Source organism: Phyllostomus discolor, chromosome 3 (genome assembly GCF_004126475.2).
Source record: "Phyllostomus discolor isolate MPI-MPIP mPhyDis1 chromosome 3, mPhyDis1.pri.v3, whole genome shotgun sequence".
In the NCBI taxonomy this organism is placed as follows: Eukaryota; Metazoa; Chordata; class Mammalia; order Chiroptera; family Phyllostomidae; genus Phyllostomus; species Phyllostomus discolor.
Genome location: NC_040905.2, coordinates 84231303 through 84250500, shown reverse-complemented (window position 1 = coordinate 84250500; position 19198 = coordinate 84231303). Strand labels below are relative to the sequence as shown.

Here is a 19198-nt window from a genome sequence, read left to right as displayed (position 1 = left end):
TACCTAATTGTAGTAGCCCTGAAAAGAGCCATACAGAGTACATTGATGTAATAGGACTTAGGAAAGGTGGCATAGAAGAGGCAGTGTTTGAGATGGACCTCTTTACTTCTGCAGCTTGGCAATTTAACTTCTCTATTATTCTCTTTTATATGTTGAAATTTTCCCTCACAGATTGTTCTGAGAATTAAATAAGTGGATTTAAAAGCATTTAATAGTGTTTGTATATAGTACGTGCTCAATAAGTGGTAATTGTCAAAAAAGGGAGATGAGCCGTAAAGCTATTGTGTAGTGTTCTTGGTTTCAGTCAGCGGGCACCCAGTTTAGATGGTAGCTTTAGATATTGATGAACAGAACAAATGTTGGAAGTACTTATGACTCACTGTTCAAAGAAATGATAGGCATCAACAATTTTAAGTCTAGAGAACAAGAGAATATTGTTTTATAGTAACAGCAATAGGGGAGTAGAGTAGAATATAGTCCGAATAATAATACTTTATATTGGGATGATAGTTTTAATAGATTTTCTGTAAAAACTGTACAGAGGGGAAAAAAACAGATGTAAGGGCTAAATGTTCACATCTGTGTCGGTAGGTATGCTCCCTAAAGTTGGTGTATAAAGAGATGAGAGTGCGTTGAGTCTAAAGAAACTTCTGTAGTTAATTGCATTTTTTTCATTTTTTTCCATTCATTCAGCAAGTGCTTATTGAGAAGGCTCTGAGTACTTGCTGAATGAATGGGAAAAAAATGAACAATTGCATCTTGGCATCATGGTAGATGCTCTTGATACAGCAGTTTTCTCCCCTGGGGAACCCCAAGTTCATCTAATATTTAACAATCATATCACAAGGCAGTGAGCAATGCAAATGAAAATATGAGGAAAACAAGAAGACAATGGGTTATCATTGTATTTTGTCACTCAAAGCTAGGGGAGAAATGTTTCAAATATCATTATTGTATTTGAAATCATTTAAAATTTCCAAACAGTACAAGGGGAAGAAATGGAAGATAGTTCCTATCATTGAAAAACTAGCAGCGTGAAGGCAAAGAGGCTAATACAGTGATAATTAATTATAAGGCAGGGGCATCAAATTCATTTTCACCGGGGACCACATCAGCCTCGAGGTTGCCTTCAAAGGGCTGAGTGCAATTTTAGGACTATATAAGTGTAACTACTCCTTAACTAGGGACAAGGAGCTCAGTGCTGTCGCCAGGTAGAGACAAGGTGGAGGGCCAGAATCAGTCCGTAGGCCTTGTGTTTGCCACCTGTGTTATAAGGCATTACCAAAATTAGTTATGAAAAGATGGGCGTGTGTTAGTTGCTGATTAGGGCATTTCTTTTGGAGAAATGAGTAATAATTATTGAAAGAGATAATGTCATCGTAGTGTCATGTTTCTTATTAAGAAATATCCACACAAAAGCTTTTTACTTTGAGTAAACTGGTTGTTATGTTCATATGTGTAAATTGACAGATGACATTGTTTTCATTGAGATAATTCTAAAAATACAAGTAAATAAACAATGTCCTGAGTGGAATCTTCCAAGTTAGTGACTCTGTCAGTGTTACATTGAGATACTGAAGTAGTCTCCTTCAAAAGGAGACCCACCCAATTACCCCTTACAAACATGCATCCTTATACACTTACTGTCATCTTTATCTTTACATTTGATCCATGATTTTCTGTTTACTCTCCCTTTGTATGTATTTTTTACCCTCTTGCCTAAAAACCATTGACAAAGCAATTTTAGCTATTTTTTCTTAATAATAGAGTCACAAAAGTCCAAAGGCCTCCTTTCTTTTGAGTTATTGTAAGAGTATTAAGAAGAAAACAATGTTAAATTACTGATTCAACTGTAAACTACTATGTCATGAAAGAAAACCGTTTCTTTTTATGAATGCAGTGATCTTAATTACAGACCAATTCTATTCCTTATCCCACAAATGTTCTGCTTGAGAAACAACACTGTAAACAGATTAGAAGTCCAATAGGAACCATTGATGTTCTATAGACCACATTTGAGGCACACTTTAAGAAGAAATGTAACAGACATTGGGATTACCAAAGTGAATCGTGCTCTGCCACTAACTGTCCTTGAAAGATTAAAATTAATAACTTTATCAAATAGGCACAATTTATATGTGTGAAAGTTACTCCGATTTTTTTACAGAAATGTTTTATTAAAAACACTGTGTTTGAATATAAAGTTGGAATTGTCTGCTTTTGTTCAGAGAATTGTTTGTGCAACATTTTGTTTAAATTGGATTAGTACCATGTTAATTTTACATTGCCTCTGGTGAACAGCCACGGGACTATAATCTCTGCCAGTAATTTGTCACAGCAGAATCCTCTGGAGGGCCATACAAAACATTTGTGTAGTACAGATTAGACAGCAAAAGTCATATCTTAGATTGTTAATAAATGTTAATGACAAAACCCAGCTGGTAAAGCTTGGAAATAAGATCTAATGCTTGGTGCCTATTGCCAAAAGAATGTTTAAACAGAGATTTCCATTACTCAAAGGTGAACTAGTACAGTCAATCTGTGAATTAAAAAATCATAACCTTCTAATTATTTAAAAACAACCTTTCAGATTCACAAACATAAAAGTCTCTGTTTCCAAGTTGTAAACTTTGGGTTTTTGGGGGGTGGGCGGTTGGTAACTGGGTAGGCAATAGCTATAAAATATTAATAAGTATCACATAAAATGGGCCCTAATTAGAAAACAAGGAAATGATACCCAAACATTCTGGATTTGGTATCTTTGATATATATACTGTGTAGCACTGACTTTATGAAGTTCTAGCTATGATACATTTTAGGGGTAATTTAGTTTCCTTCTCCTCCCCCCCCATCTCCATGAAAATATACTATGGAAATATTTTTAAACCAAAACAAATACTTGAATTCAATTGTACTACAAATATTCAAGTTAAGGTGATCACTTTAATCCTTGTGTTGAGGAGTAAGAACTAAGATTTTGGGTAGAATGTGGGTCCCTTACCATATTTGTGCACAGTAGATCTGTTTAAAACTAAGCTGATATATTTAGTTAAAACAACACAGACTTCATTGGCTGACATCAGCACTATCTTGTCCAGCCTCCTGCTTATCCACTCAGAGTAATTAATTTGATTAATTTATAAGTAATTTAGCCAGGGATAGGATGTAAATCTTTGTTTAAGAAAACAGTTGGAGGTCCAAGTCTTGGTTAAAAACTGTGTCTTGAAAGCATCCAGGCCCTCCTACTGACTTGTCAGCTCTGGGTTATTTTCAGAAAACTTTACTTGAGTTCCTTAGTTTAGTTGTAAGCTTTTTTCCCACAGACATACATGATATGTGTGAGTGGGAGAGTACATAGTGGCCACTTTTTAGCCGCTGTTTAGTCTAGTGTATGTATGTTTACATCTCCTCTCTGGATTTATAGGCAGCCAAGGCAAAATAAAGATTATACTCTCTTGATTGAGGAGTCTTTAACCCAGAGCACCTGGCAACAGAAAGGATTTCTTTCACTAACCTCTACTTTTTGTGTGTACATGTGTGATGATTATTAATGCTGGATTCTTGATTAAAAATTCAAGGCTTTCTTTATATGCTTTAGAACTAAAATGTTTCAAGTTTTATAATGTTAAAATTTTATAAAGTAACCTAAAATGATCAACTTTTTATTTTTTTCTGCTTGCAAATTTACTTGCTCAGTGGTAAAAAAAAAAGGTAGCACCAGTAACCTAATCTCCTCCTCAGGCAGATATAACAATTTGGTGTACTTTTCCTTTTTTTAAAAAATAATTTTTTAATGAAACATATTGTACACTCCAAAGAAGAAAAAAGATTCTTATACACCACAACCCCCACCTCCTAGGTTAAGAAACAAAGCGTTATCAATGCTTGAGAAGTCCTCTGTGTCTTCTCAACTGTATCCTCTCCAGAGGTAATTACTTTCCTGAATTTGGTATTTACTATTCCTTTGCTTTTCTTTATCATTTTATATTTAAAATGTTGATAAACCACACTGTTTCCTTTTGTGTGTTTTAAAACTTTATATACATGAGATCATTCTTTGAATTATTCTTTTGTGACCACCTTATGTGACTCAGAATTATTTGAGATTTAGCTATTTTGATGCTACCTCTAGTTAATTTTTATTACTTTATAAAACTTAAACATATGAATATACCACTATTTATCCAGTCTTCTCTGAGTAGACATATTTTTTCTAAGTTTTTTTTTTAATTTATGGATTTGAGAGAGAGAGAAACATTGATTTGTTGCTCACTTATTTACACATTCATTGGTTGATTCTTGCGTGCACCCTGACTGGGGATAGAACCTACAACCTTGACGTATTGGGATGATGGTCTAACCAAATGAGCTACCTGGCCAGGGCCCCCAGTTTTCTTTTAATAAGACAACACAATCTACATGTAAGAGAGGTATAAAAGTTTCTCTAGTGTTTATATCTAAAAGTGGAATTTTTCTTAGTAGGGATTGCTCATTTTTTTCTCTTCACAAAATATTGTCAAATTACTTTCTAAAGTGGCTGCGCAAATCTGCAGCTCCTGTGTGCAGTTCCTGCTGTGTGGTATGTAGTAGTCATTCTTCACACCACGTGCAATGGCAATTGAGATGTGTTAACTTTTTCCAGTTTAGCGGGTATTAAATAGTATCATGTTGTAGCTTGAATGTTTGTTTCCCTGATCGACTTTGAGCATTGTCTCATATGTTTATTAGCCACTTACATGTCCTTATTGTGGAATGGCTTTTTAGGTCTTTTGCTCAAAAAAAAAGTAAATCAATAGGTAATTAGTATTTTGGAGTCACCAGATACAGAGTTTGAAATAACTACTAATACTGTGTTCTAGAAAGTAGGTGATGGCAAGGAAATGTAATGATGAAGTGGAATCTTTTGAGTCATATAGAAATGCTGGAACTGAAAAGTATTGTGAGTGAAATAGAAGACTTAAGAGCAGATTAAGCATAGCAGAAGCAAGGATGTGTGAAGTCAGTAAAAAGTATCCAAACTAAAGCAAGAGAAGGGGGAAAAAAGATGGAAAATAGCAGCAAAGACCATAAACAACATATGGGATAGAGTATATGAGACTGACTACCTTTTGTGTAACTGCAGACCCCTGTCTTACTCCATTTGGGCTGCTATAACAAAATACCACAGACTCCGTGGCTTATAAACAACAGAAATCTGTTTCTCACTATTGTGGAGGCTTAAAGTCTAAGATCAGGGTGCGTACACCTTGTCAGGTTCTGTGTCTGGTGAGGGTCTGCTTTTCAGTTCATAAATGGCTATCTTTTTACTGTGTCTTTACAGGGCAGAGGGGCTAGGGAGCTTTGTAAGACCTCTTTTATAAGGGTATTAACCTCATTCATAAAGACTTGCCTCCATGACCTAGTCACTTTCCAAAGGCCCTGTCCCCTGACACCATCACATTAGGGATTAGGTTTCAACATAAGAATTTTGGGAGGATGCAAACATTCAACCTATAGCAACCTCCTGGAGAAAATAGAAAGTGCAGGGAGGAAGCAATATCTGAAGAAATACTGGATGAGAATTCTATAAAAGTGAAAAAGATATCAAGTCATAGATTCAAGGATATCTACTAACTCTCAGCAGGAAAAATACAAAGTAAACCACATCTAGATGCATCATAGAAAAATTGTCAAAAAGCAAAGAAAATCTTAAAAAGCTCTAGGGGTGGAGGGAGACATCACCTTCATAGGAGCAGCAATAAGACTGACTGATGGCTTTTCAGCAGACGTGAAGGAGTCCATAAGACAATGGAATAAAATATCTAAAGTACTGAAAGAAAATAACTACCAACTTAAAGTTCTGTACCCAGTGATAACGTCCATAAATGGAATTGACGTAAGACTTTCAGACAAGTGAAATTAGAAAATATTTTGAACTTAAAAGTAATGTAAATGCAACATATCAAGACATGAGACTTAGCCCTGGGTGGCGTAGCTCAGTGGATTGAGTGCGGGCTGTGAACCACAGTGTCGCAGGTTCGATTCCCAGTCAGGGTACATGCCTGGGTTGCAGGCCATGACCCCCAGCAACCGCACGTTGATGTTTCTCTGTCTCTCTCTCTCTCTCTATCTCCCTCTCTTCCCTCTCTAAAAATAAATAAATAAAATCTTTAAAATAAATAAAAAAGACATGAGACTTAATAAAAGCTGTTCTCAGGAGAAAATTTATAACCTCGAGTGCCCTTAGAAAATAAGAAAAGCATAAAATCTATTCTCTTACCACTTTCAAACAGTCAGTAAAAGAACAAGACATTAAGGAAATTAGAAGCAAAAGAAATAATCCAGATGAGTAAAACTTAATGAAACAGGAGGAAAATATACAACAAAGTAAAGTAAAAAGTTGTTTTTTGAAAGGAACCTCCTCCGTGGCAATGAGTATTCAAAGACAAAAAGAAAAAAAACACTAGGTCCTAATACCAGGAATAAAAAGTGGGGTGGGGCTGCACATTCCACAGACATGTACAGAGATAAGAGAGTGGTATGAAAATTTTCATGTGGTTTTAAGAAATAGAACTTACAAAACTGACACAAGAAGAAACAAAATATAAGTAGTTATATAGTTATTAGAGAAATTGCATCCGTAGTGAAAAACCTTCACACAAAGAAGTCTTCAGAACCAGAAGAATTCACACTTGAATTTTAGTAAACATTTTAGAAATAACACTAAATTTATACAATTGTTTTTGGAAGCTAGGAAGAGGGAACACCTCTTACTTTTTTTAAATGAGACCAGCATAGTCTTGATCCTAAAATCTGATAAGGATATTATAAGAACAAAATAAATTGGCCAGTCTCATGAACTGTAAGATATAAAACTTACAAGTATCACAGTCAGGTTTATTTATTAAACAAAGGCAAAGTTGGGTATTTACCACATAAAGGGGCAAAGATTAAGTGATCATATAAAAATGCAGAAAAAGAATTGCTCCATAATAAGTCTTATCAAACTCAGAATGGAAGGAAAATTTCTTAATCTAATAAAGGATATTTACATAAGAACAATCTTTCTTAAGGAAAGTTTTTTCCTGAGGTCAGGCATAAGAGAAAGATGCCCTCTATCACCATTTATCAACATTGTACTAAAGGTTCTAGCCAGTGTAATAGGCCAAAAGAAAGGGTGGATCAGTCACAAAGGAAAAAGCAAAACTGTCACTATTTACAGATGACACTATTATATGCTTAAAAAACCAAAAAGTGTCTGCAGGTGACCTACCAGAATTAATGACTTAGTAAGTTTGTGGGAAACAAAGTCAGTATATAAAGAGTAATTTAAGTTCTCTATACTAGATACAACTAGAGAAGGGAAATTTTCAAACTCTACCATGTAAAACAGTACCTAAAAACACTAGGAGCACATTCAAAGGAAGATATTACTCTTAGTACATAGAGAAGGATAAAATATTACAGAAAACCTAAATAATGGGACAGGTACACCATGTTCACTGATTAAAGAATCAATGTTTTTGGCCAGATTGATCTGTAGATTCAGCATAATCAAATCCCAGCAGTACTTTTTTTTCCAGCCCTAGAAACTGAAATTTATATGAAAATACAGGGGTTAAGAATAACTAAGAAAATTTTGAAGAACAGCCAAAGGTTGAAGACTTTTTCAGATATCAAGAGTTATTATCACAAGACTTAAACAGTAACTAAGAAAGTGTACTTTTAATGGAAGGATCCAGACAATCAGTCAGAAGGTCCAGAAACAAACCTATACATACAGTGGGCAGAGGTGACAGGACTGGTGATAACTGCTAAGCAGTGTGTGGTGGGGTGGGGGGTGGTGTTTTACAGTAAGTATTGCTAGGTCTATTAGAGCTCTTATATGGGGAGAATTCAATTGTATATGAATTACTGATCTAAATGAACCTTCAAGAGGGTAACAAAGGAGTATTTTTAAGACTGAGGCAAAAACTTTCTTAAATTGGACATAGAAGCACTAGCCAAAAAAAGTTTAAAAAGCCCGACAGGTAAATTTGGGCTATATTAAAAATAAGTCAAAAATACCATTATGGCAGTAAAAAGGCAAGACAGAATAGTGGGAAATATCTGGAATTTAAGTAAGTGACGAAGGACTTACCCAGTATATAGGTGGGTCAAAAGTAGGTTTACCATTTATATAAAAAATACAATTAATAAATAATATGAAAAACTTTCCCATACAACTATAAACCTCTTTTTGCCCCTCCCTGTATATAAAGAACGACAAACATCAATAAAGAAAGATGGATAGCCAAATAGAGCCAAGTATCAAGTAATTGAACAGGAACTTTGTAAAAGGAGATAAATGAATGCCATTAAAAATATTAAAACATGTTCAGCCTCATTAGTCTTTGAAAAAATGCAAAATAAAGTCACAATGAGAAACTATTACATAATCTGTAAGAACAGCCTAAATGAAAAAAAAAAATGACATTACCAAATGTTTGCAGGAACATTGAACACAGCAGTGCTCGCCTGGAAGTACAAATTTGCACTACCACTTGGAAAACTGATGATATTTACTACTACTGAAATTCTCATACCCTTATCACCCAGCAGTTTGAATCATAGGTACATAACCAATAGAAACGCATACAAATATGGACCAAAGGATGTGTACAATATGTTCATATTAGCTTTATAATACAAAACTGGAAACTAACCCAAATGTCCCTCAGTGGTGGAATGAATAAATTGTATATTTCCAATGGAATGCCAAATAGGAACTTGAATCATCAATTACACATAATAATAAATTTGAAAATGATGTTAAGTGAAAGAAGCCAGCTATAAAGTAGTATATACTGTCCAATTGCATTTATATAAAGTTCAAAGCAGTCAAAACTTAATCATGATGTTAGGAAGTAGGGTAGTAGTTATGTTTGGGGGAGGATGGAAACACAGGGGCATCTAGGGTTCTGAGCATTTTTTGTTTCTTGGTCTGGATGGTGGTCGAGTGGTTCATTTTGTGAAGTTTTATCAAAGTGTACACTTGTGATTTGGCAGTTTTCTGTTACTCAATAAATGTGTGTTTGTTTTAAAGATGTATTCAGGATGACACATACCTATTGGTCTAGCTCTTTTATTTTGAGGTTCTGTCCTAAAGAAAGAAAAGCACCTAGCTCTAAAAAAATATGTAGAAACATTTGTGTGTGACATTAGACAACAGGGTGTTTATTTACAGCATTGCTCATAGTAACGAAAGTCTGTTATTGAGAGAGTGGTTGGAGAAAAGCATGGAATATGCATTCTGTGGAATGTTACACATGTATTTTAAAGACACTTCGTCATGTGCGTAGGTTTTTGTATGAGCCTGGAGTAAAGAGTGGAAAGGCGTATTGTTATCTGAGATGGGAGTAGAATTAGTGACAGTGTAGGGACAATTACTGAATGTTTCTGGGTTCATTTTTGTGTAATTAACCATTTCTTAGATGCTGCTCTTGCCATTGATCGTTGGGGCAATTTATTGTGTTGTCATCAGACTCTCTCTTCCCTTCAACTTCTGTTATCTTATGCCATTAAGCTAACCTCAGTTACAGAGTGGACCATGAAAGATTATGGTTTATAACAAGAGGAGAAATAATGGAAAGAGTTTTAAAAGAGAACCTGCTCATTTCTAGATAATATGCAAATCATAGAATTGGTAGTGCATGGCTGTATGCCGGATACTGTCAAACAGGATTAAAATCACGAAAGTTACATGAAATATATTTATTTTCTAACATTAAGGATCTGGCTTATTTCTTTCCAGCGGGAGCAAGAAAGTCAAATGGCTCGCCTTAAAAAGCAGCAAGAAGAATTGGAACAGATGAGACTACGTTACCTGGCTTCTGAGGAAAAAGATACAGTAAAAACTGAGCGACAAGAATTGTTGGATATAAGAAACGAATTGAACAGGTATAGTAACTAGAACATTACATTTCTTTTTCATACAAAACAGACGTTCCAATAGGACAACCTCTTATACTTTTTTTTTTTTAATCTTCACCTGAGGATATGCCCAGAAAGAGAGGAAGGGAGACTGAGAAACATCAGTTGGCTGCCTCCCATACGCGCCCTGACTGGGGATTGAACCTGTAGCCTTTTTGGTGCGTGGGACAACACTCCAGCTGAGCCCACAGCCAGGGTTAGGACAACCTTTTAATTGGTCATTGGTCTGGGGAAAGTATGTCAGGTCTTTCAAGAATAAAGCAGATCATATACTATAAAATATAGCTGATTTGTAAAGTCACGCAAAAGAACATTATTACACTCAAAATTTTTTATCATGAATGTAGCTGTCATAAATCTATTTAGCTTTTTCATTTCCATTCATAGCATTAGTATCTTAAAATTTATATTTGTGTAACTACAGGATTATTGCTACTGTTTCAAGATAATTGTATTGAATTTTTAATTATAAAAAATATAAGAAATTTCTAATTTAATTACAATAATAATGTAAATAATAGCTTTTATTTATTGAACCCTAATCATGTGCCAAGAGCTATTTTAAATGCCTCACATGCCTGTTTTCTTTTTTTTTTTATCTTCAAGGCAAGTTTTTGAGGAAGCTATTATCCCCATTTTAGAGATTAGGAAACCAAGAATTAAAGATATTTAAGTACCCTTTCCAAGGTCACACAGCTAGTAACTCATTGAAGCCAGAGTTCAGACCTGATTCCAAAAGTCATATTTTTAACTCCTCTGCTACACAGGGCTTCTCTGTAGTGTCACGTTCATCTTAGTTGCAATTTCAGCAGCATTTCATGTTAGAAAAGTCATCTTTAGGAAGTAGCTTAAGAACAAATTTGGAGTTGAGTTTTAGGGAAGACTTTTTAACTTAGTTTATCAAGAAATACTATTTCTGTTTTAGTAAAGCATACTGTCTTAGCTTGGGGTGCCATAAAGTACCATACCATGGATGGGTGGCTTAAACAATAGCAATTTATTGTCTCTCAATCCTGGAGGGTAGGGTTCAAGATCACTTGTCAGCATGGTAGGTTTCTGGTGAGGACTCTATTCCTGACTGGCAAACAGCTGCTTTCCCACTGTCCTCACATGGTGGGAAGGGGGCGAGCAGGCTCCCTGGTGTACCTCTGTGCAGTGGCACTGATCCCATTTAGAGGTCCCCATCCTCACAATCTCATCTAAACTTAATCATCTCCAAAAAGACACAGACCATCACATTGGAGAATAGAGCTTCAGCATATTAATGTGAGGAGATGCAGTTCAGTTCATTTGACAAAATATCCCATGTATAACATCTCCATGTGTGAGCTGGGAAAACTCAGTCACTATATTAGGTGGGTTCAGAGCTGAATTAAGTAAGTACATTTAGGATATTCATGTATAAATATCAATTGGAAAAGGTCATGGTCTACGGTGCTATACTATAAGGCTCAATTCATGCTATTTTTTTTATTCAGCAAATGTTTATATGACATCCACTGTGTTGTAGACTTGGAAGATGTAACAAATTAATTATAATATGATCCTTGCCTTTCAAAATTTTGCTATCATATAGTCATGCATTGCTTAATGACAGGGATACATTCTGAGAAATACATTGTTAGGTGATTTTATCATTATGTGAACATCACAAAGAACACTTACACAAACCTAGATGGTAGAGCCTACTACACACCAGTGCTATAGGGTATAGCCTATTGTTCCTGGGCTGCAAGCCTGCATAGCACGTTCCTGACAAAACAATGACAGATTAAATCAAACACAAGAGAAAATGACGCAGTCAAGAAATGCAATAAATAGATGTATAAGGCTGCTGCCTGCACGAGTTTATAGAAAACTGTAAATAGAAAGAGTACACTCTAAAATAAAGATAAAAAAATACAGTATAATAAAAACATAAATCGGTGAGATAGGCACTTATTATCACTATCGGGTATTATATACTGTACATAGTTATGTGCACTACACTTTTATATGGTGGACGGTGCGCTGGTTGCTTACACCGATGTTACAGACACGCTACTCACTGCATTCTGACCTTAGCATGGCCACCACGTCACTCGGCAATGTGTGACTATAGCACTTTTCTGGTTTCAGTTTAGCAAATGTTTATTAAGCCTCTGTTGTTTGCTAAGTGCTGTTTTAGTGGCTTAAATGAAGATAACCATTTTCTCTATCAAATTCATAGGTCATACAAACTTGAATGTTATCTTTAATAGCTTAATAAATTAGGATTCAGAGAGAACTGAATCCGACAAAATTAAATATTATAGTCAAAAGCAGAATGAGTCCTCTGTATAAATAAGAAAAATCTTTTTTATTATAACCCTTTAACTTCTTAAATTTTACTACATTTTATTGATTGTGCTATTATGTCCTGATATTTTCCCCTTAGCCCCTCTCTACTAAGCACCCCTCACTCCTTAGGCATTCCTGCCACCATTGTTCCTGTCCATGAGTCGTATGTGTAAGTTCTTTGGCTACTCCATGCTATACTTTACATCCCCATGGCTATTCTGTGACTGCCTATTTCTACTTCTTAATCCCTCACCTCTTCACCCATTCCCCTACAACCCCTCCCATCTGGCAGCCATCAAAACACTCTGTATCCATGATTCTGTCTCTGTTCTTCTTGTTTGCTTAGTTTTTTAGTTTCAATTGTTGATAGATATGTATTTTTGCCATTTTATTGTTCTTAAAATCGATGATCATCTGTTTCTTAAATAAGTTCCTTTAACATTTCATATAATAATGGTTTAGTGATCATCAACTACTTTAGTTTTTTGTCTGGGAAGCTCTTTATCTGCCCTTTGATTCTGAGTGATATCTTTGCTAGGTAGAACAGTCTTGGCTGTAGTTCTCTGCTTTTCATGACTTGGAATATTTCTTGCCAATCCCTTCTAGCCTGAAAGTTTCTTTTGAGAAATTAGCTAATAGTCTTAGGGGAACTCCCCTATAAGCAACTTCTTTTCTCTTTCTGCTTTTAAGATTCCCTCTTTATCTTTAACCTTTGGTGTTTTATTTGTTTTTTAAAAATATATTTTATTGATTATGCTGTTACATTTGTCCCATTTGTTTTCTGCCCTGCACCCCCCTCCTACCCCTTAGTTCATGTCCATGGGTTGTACATATAAGTACTTTTGCTTCTCCATTTTCTTAACCTCCTCTTATATCTATTTTGTACCTACCAATAGTTAGGTACAAAAGTTATGCTTCTTATTTCTTGTACCTTTTCCCCCATTCTCCCCCCACTCCGATAACCCTCCATGTCATCTCCATTTCTGTGATTCTGTTCCTGTTTTAGTTTGCTTAGTAGTTTGGGTTTTTTTTTTTATAACCTTTGACATTTTAATTAAGATGTGTCTTAGAGTGGGTCTCTTTGTATCCATCTTGTTTGGGACTCTCTGTACTTCTTGGACTTGTATATCTATTTCCTTCACCAAATTAGGGAAGTTTTCTTTCATTATTTTTTCAAAGAGATTTCCAGTGTCTTGCTCTTTCTCTTTCCCTTCTAGCTAGCACCTGTGATGCGAATGTTGGACCTCTTGAAGTTGTCCCAGAGGTTGCATACCCTATCATTTTTGGGGATTCTTTTTTCTCCTTGTTGTTCTGGTGGGTTGTTTTTTGCTTTCTTATGTTCCAAATCATTGATTTGATTCTCAGCTTCCTCTGCTCTACTGATGTTTCCCTGTAAATTGTTCTTTATTTCAATTACCAAACCCTTCATTTCTGACTGGGTCTTTTTTATGCTGCTGAGGTCCTCACTAAGGTCTTTGAGCTCTTTATAACCATTGTTTTGAACTCTGCATCTGATAGATTGTTTATCTACATTTCATTTAGCTCTTTCTCTGGAGTTTTGATGTGTTCTTTCACTTGAGTAATGTTTGTCTCCTCGTTTTGGCAGCCTCCCTGTGTTTGTTCCTACGTATTAGGTAGAGCTGCTTTGACTCTGTGTCTCAGTAGTGTGGCCTAACATAGTAGGTGTCCTGTAGCACAGCCTCCCCATCACCCAAGCCAGGTACTTGTGGTGCGCCCTTTGTGTGGGCAACGTACACACTTCTCTTGTAGTTGAGCCTTGGTTACTATGGGCAGATAATGGAAGGGATTTACCCAAACCATTCAGCTGCAAGGATTGGCTGTGACCACGTACTACCAACCTCCACCTTCCAGGCAGGGGCAGGGTGGTGGTGCTCTGACATGGTTTCTAGCTTTCCACTGGGTGTACTGGCCCTGGGGTTTCCTGGGTGGTACAGACCAAGGTCAGCCCCCACCTGTGTTTTGCCAAGGGCTGCCCTGCTTGACCTATAAAGCAATCTAAATGACTGCTACTTGTGCTGGGATTGGAGATTCCTGAATCTAGGCTGGCTGCTGCTATTACCAGGCCTGCGGCTCACTGAGGCTAGCTGTGACTTGTTTGAGAGGATTTAGGAAGTTGTGCAGCATGACCCAAGACCCCATTAATATGGAAAAACAGCTTGGGTAAGCTTATAAGAAGGCAAGTCAAATAGTATTAGCCAGGTTGATAGTCTCGGATAAGGTCCACCTTTTAGGTTCTGTAGCTTTGTGGCGCAAAGGTTTAAAAAAGTCACAATGGCCTTTGCTCACCTTGATGCCAGACACTCCAGTGTCTCCCAGTATGCCACTGGTGTCTTACAGCTGCTACCCTGCTGTTGGAGCTCAGAGGGAGTGAGTCTGAGTAGGTGAGTCCATTGTGGGTTCTTTAAGAGGAACTGCTTGGGGCTCCAGCAGTTTCTTTCACTGATTCAATCCTCACTGGTTTTTGCAGCCAGAAGTTGTAGGGACTTACCTTCCTGGCACTGAAACCCTGGGCTGGGGGGCCTGGTGTGGGGCTGGGACTCCTCGCTCCTGAGATCTCTCCCAAATTTTTATCTACCACACATGAGTGTGGGAGCAGCCTGTTCCACATCTGCACCCCTGCTACCAGTCTGAATGGATGTGGTTTCTTTAATTTTCTAGTTGTCAGACTTCTATTCAACCCGATTTCTGACAGTTCTGAATGATGGTTGTTCCATATTTTAGTTGTAATTTTGATGTGGTTGTGTGAAGAGGTGAGCCATGTCTGCCTATGGCACCATCTTGACCGGAAGGCCTAAGAAAAATTTAAGTGATAGACATATTTAAAAAACAGTTCACATAAGGAAGCCTTGGAGGATTTAAGTGGCCATTAATTAATTAACAGTGTGACATGGCTGCCAAAAGCCAGTAGAGTTAGGGATATTCATAAAAGTAGTGTTCAGTACTCAGCACCTCTAGGGTGTTCTTAACCAAGTGCAATGCACTTGGCTAAGGGAAATCAGCTACCTAGAGAGCTTCCAATGGAGTGTGACCAAGAAGTTTTTTTTTTTCTTGTATTTTTTCCCATTACCATTTAGTCCCCTTTGCCCCCTCTGCCCTGCAATCACCACACTGTTGTGTTGAAGTGGTTCTAAGATTAAGGGATATTGAACTTGAAGAGAACTCTTGGGCAGAGTATGTAATAGATAGCTGCCTTTACGTATCTGGAAGGTTCTGATATTAAAAAGAAGTAAAGTAGTAGGTTACCCTCTTGAGCAGAATCACAGCTAGATATTAGAAAGCATAAAGGCATACTAAGTTCAGTATGAGAAGGTACTTTGTAGATCTTCAACAGAAGTTCTACAAAATAGTAGCTTCCTAGTGACAGGAAGTGTATGAATGGAGTCCAGACACAGTGTTTGTCAGGGAAGTGAAGTTTCCTTTGATATGATTATGGGCTTCATTAACTACAGGGTTCTAAGATCCTATAGTTACCACAATTGATGATTTGCATTTCAGTAAAGCTTTGGTAGAGATGAGCAATCAGGTGTGTGAAAGGTTTGTCCTTTATGTATAAACAGATGAATGAGGAAATGGTTGAACTTTTTGGTACATAATTTGTTGTATGTCATTAATTTGCCTAAATTACCTCTTCCTCCAAAAGAGCCATAAGAATTAGGACAGGGGAAACAACTATTCAGAAATCTTCCCTTATGCATGCACGTGAATTGCTCAAATGGATACCAGTATCCCATTAACCACTTGGTTTCCACCCCAGTCCCAAAGCACAGTGCCTCTCTGTTTAGGCTTTTTGTTTTTTCCCCGAAAACAGATGGAGATATTTGGTGTCCTTGAACAGTGTTCTTCACTTCTCAATGTTTTTGTGAATCAGTTGAAGTTTCAGAGGGTCATGTGAACAAATGAAGCTGTGTTCTACCAACAGATCCACACCCTCTCTGGGGCCCGTCCTCTTGTCCGTCAGAGCAGGACTCGCTTCGCAGTGGCTCTTCCTCTTGCCCACTGCACGTGTAAACTCAGGAGTGAGTTTGGTTCTCATTGGCTCACTTGCTGCGAACACCATCTAGAAGCAGGGGTTTCGATGCAACTACTTTATCCTGCTTATAAAGACAAACTTGGGAGTATTTGCAAATTAAAACATTTTTGTAGCCAGTTACATAAAGTTACATTTTAATTGTACATTCTAAATTAAATTAAAACATACTCCTTGTCCGCGCTTGCCTTTACTGTCATTTAGTAAGCACGTTCTTCCTTCTCAAGACAGTTTGATTAACGATACCCTGTTAGAAATACCCAAACCCCAGGCTGGCACCTGCTCTCCTTTCTTACTTGAAGAATCCATACAAAGTCTTAACATGTACATTTATAGAATTTCACTTTCTATGAATCATTAGTGAAATAAACTTCATAACAGTAAGGACTTTTCTTCTTGATTCATTAGTGAAAAAAGTAGTATACAGCACTGCATATATAATATTACTTTTTTAGAAAAATATGTATTAATAAAATATGTATACATGTACATTTTTAATTGAAAAGCAATACAGAAAATTATTATTTAGATTGATCTTTGGATGAGATCTTTGGATAAGATAACTATTTTATTTTTTACACACTTCCAAAATTTCTACAGTTTTCATGTACTTTATAATTAGAAAAACAAGTATTGTTTTTAAAACTGTTTTTGTAAGTGTGCTAACTCCGACCTGCCAAGTGTAACACTGGTTTTTGTTTTCTTCCTGAAAATACTACTAAACACGTATTTTACCATTAAATCATTTTGTTTTAAATGGCGTTGTTAAGAAAATCAAAACAATATTTGTTGCTTGCTAGAGTGGTGTTTGTTCTTGACTTCTCAGGTTAAGGCAACAAGAACAAAAACAGTACCAGGATTCCAAAGAGATTGCAAGTGGAAAAGTGGATGGTCCACATGGCAATGCATTGGAAGGAGGTTTGGATGATTATTTGACTCGCCTAATAGAAGAAAGGGATACTTTGATGAGGACGGGTGTGTATAATCACGAGGACCGAATAATAAGTGAACTTGACCGACAGATCAGAGAGGTTTTGGCAAAAAACAGTACCAGTAATTAATAACATTTGGAAAATCTTTATAGACTCCAGGTCCAAATTTTAATTTCATTGTAAAACCCTCAAATGAAGGTAAAATGGATGTTTTAAGATGCAATTTTCAATTTTTATAAGCAAAATTTTATATGCTATTGTATAGTATTTATTTGATTTTATTTACTTTATGCTACCTCCTATTCTGGTTTCATTTGTAATTGCATTTTATATACTCATTTTAAATGACTCTTCCATGTTTTTCATAATTTATAATTTCATGGCTAACTTTCAAAACAGCTTTTCACTAAATTTGTTCTAGGAGAAATAACTGCAGCAATTTCCAGTTATGTAACTTTTCAAGTTGAGCCAAAAGAGTATGTTGTATTTTGAACATGTTGTGTCTTTGTTATTTGAATATAGATCTTAATTATTTAGACCAACTGTAAATGTAACCCATTTTATTTACCTCATTTTAAACATCTTGTTTAAAGCATTTACAAGTGGCAAGCTTGAGAACAGAAAGCAGGACCAGTGCAGAGAAGCCATATGATAATATTGAGAGACAAATCAGTCATTTATTTAAATAGTTAATGCAGATTAAACTTGTTTCAAGAACTATTTAATTTTCAAATTTTCAATTTGCTCTTAACTATTAAGAATATGAAGTAATAGCTTAATAAGGTCCTTGCCAGCCTCCTGCCCGAGATCGCATCGTTTTCTTTTGTTAATTCTGTACTAGAACATGGAGACAGACACTTACAGGCTTTAGCTGAGAAAATAAACATTTTTTTCTCCCCCTAATTTTAATCAATCTTTTTTTAAAGTACATGAGATTAAATCATTGGGTTTAAGTGCCATGTCTGTATAAACTTAAGAATTCCTTTACATCATATTCTTCATAGCCAAGATTTATTACAAAATTTACAGATTTGGTGAGTCTTTAATATCTAGTTTGAAATTTGATGCCCAAACAATTAATTTAAGTATGTACTTTAGGAAATTATACATATATATGTTACTGATAACTTCTATAAAAGCAGAACAGGCTATTTGGTAACACCAAATTAATTTTTTGTTGCTTTCCTAGGAGGTACATATCTTATTTGGGAGATTAAAATCCCTATATGCATTATTTTTTTTCTTTATTAACAAAGTATTAATCTAAAAACAACCCAGCAGTAAATAACAGAAATTACTGAATGAGAGAATAATGAACGTGAATCATAGCAGGAATCTGAAATATTAATTATGGCTAGGCATTTTCTCTCATTGATTTTTGTGCCACATCAATGGAACCAAGTATTCTTTTTGTTCCGGAAGGTCCCCGGTGAAACGTGGTGACCGTGCCTTCAGTCACAGTGTGTGCTGTGTGTGACTGATCTCAGACACTAGAGGGGGCCTCAGATTTAAACATAGGAAAAGGGCTTTTCTAAAATGGTTGTGTGGTTTATTTTGCCTTCTGTAAAACTATCTTTTGGCTACATATTTTAAGAAATAAAATCATAACTGTATGCATGTTTGAGTTCCTGAGCAGTGTTACTGTGTTCTAAACCGAGTGAGCAAGTGCCTGACCCTTCCCGCATCAAGCTACTTTGTGTCTAGTTCCTAAGGGCTTACATTGCCAATGCTTTCTACGTGTCTTAAAACTGGAAGAGTGAAATTTTAACACCTCTTTGTAGTCCTTTAGCAACAGCCATTTCATTTGTATGTGGCATTTAGCATATTTATATTGATTGCTTTAAAGTTATTGCCAATCTCTGGGAATTGAGTATGACCACAGTAGATGAATGAATTGAGCAAATGACTGGTGAGTGAATAAATTTCCTCATTACTACATATAACAGCA

The 19198-nt window shown here is 36.1% G+C and overlaps 1 protein-coding gene across 2 annotated transcripts in view; it reads left to right on the top strand.

The window, feature by feature from the left end:
- The window catches only part of CEP120 (centrosomal protein 120), a 74993-nt gene extending 56126 nt beyond the window's left edge, over positions 1-18867 (top strand). Inside the window, exons 20-21 of one of the 2 annotated variants that reach the window (XM_028509269.2) lie at positions 9773-9918; positions 17145-18867. In XM_028509269.2, coding sequence (XP_028365070.1) covers positions 9773-9918; positions 17145-17379 — 381 coding nt within the window. In that variant the 3' untranslated portion in view covers positions 17380-18867. The remainder of the gene's footprint in view (positions 1-9772; positions 9919-17144) is intronic. The other variant, XM_028509278.2, reaches the window with a different exon arrangement.
- The last annotated feature ends 331 nt before the right edge of the window (positions 18868-19198 follow it).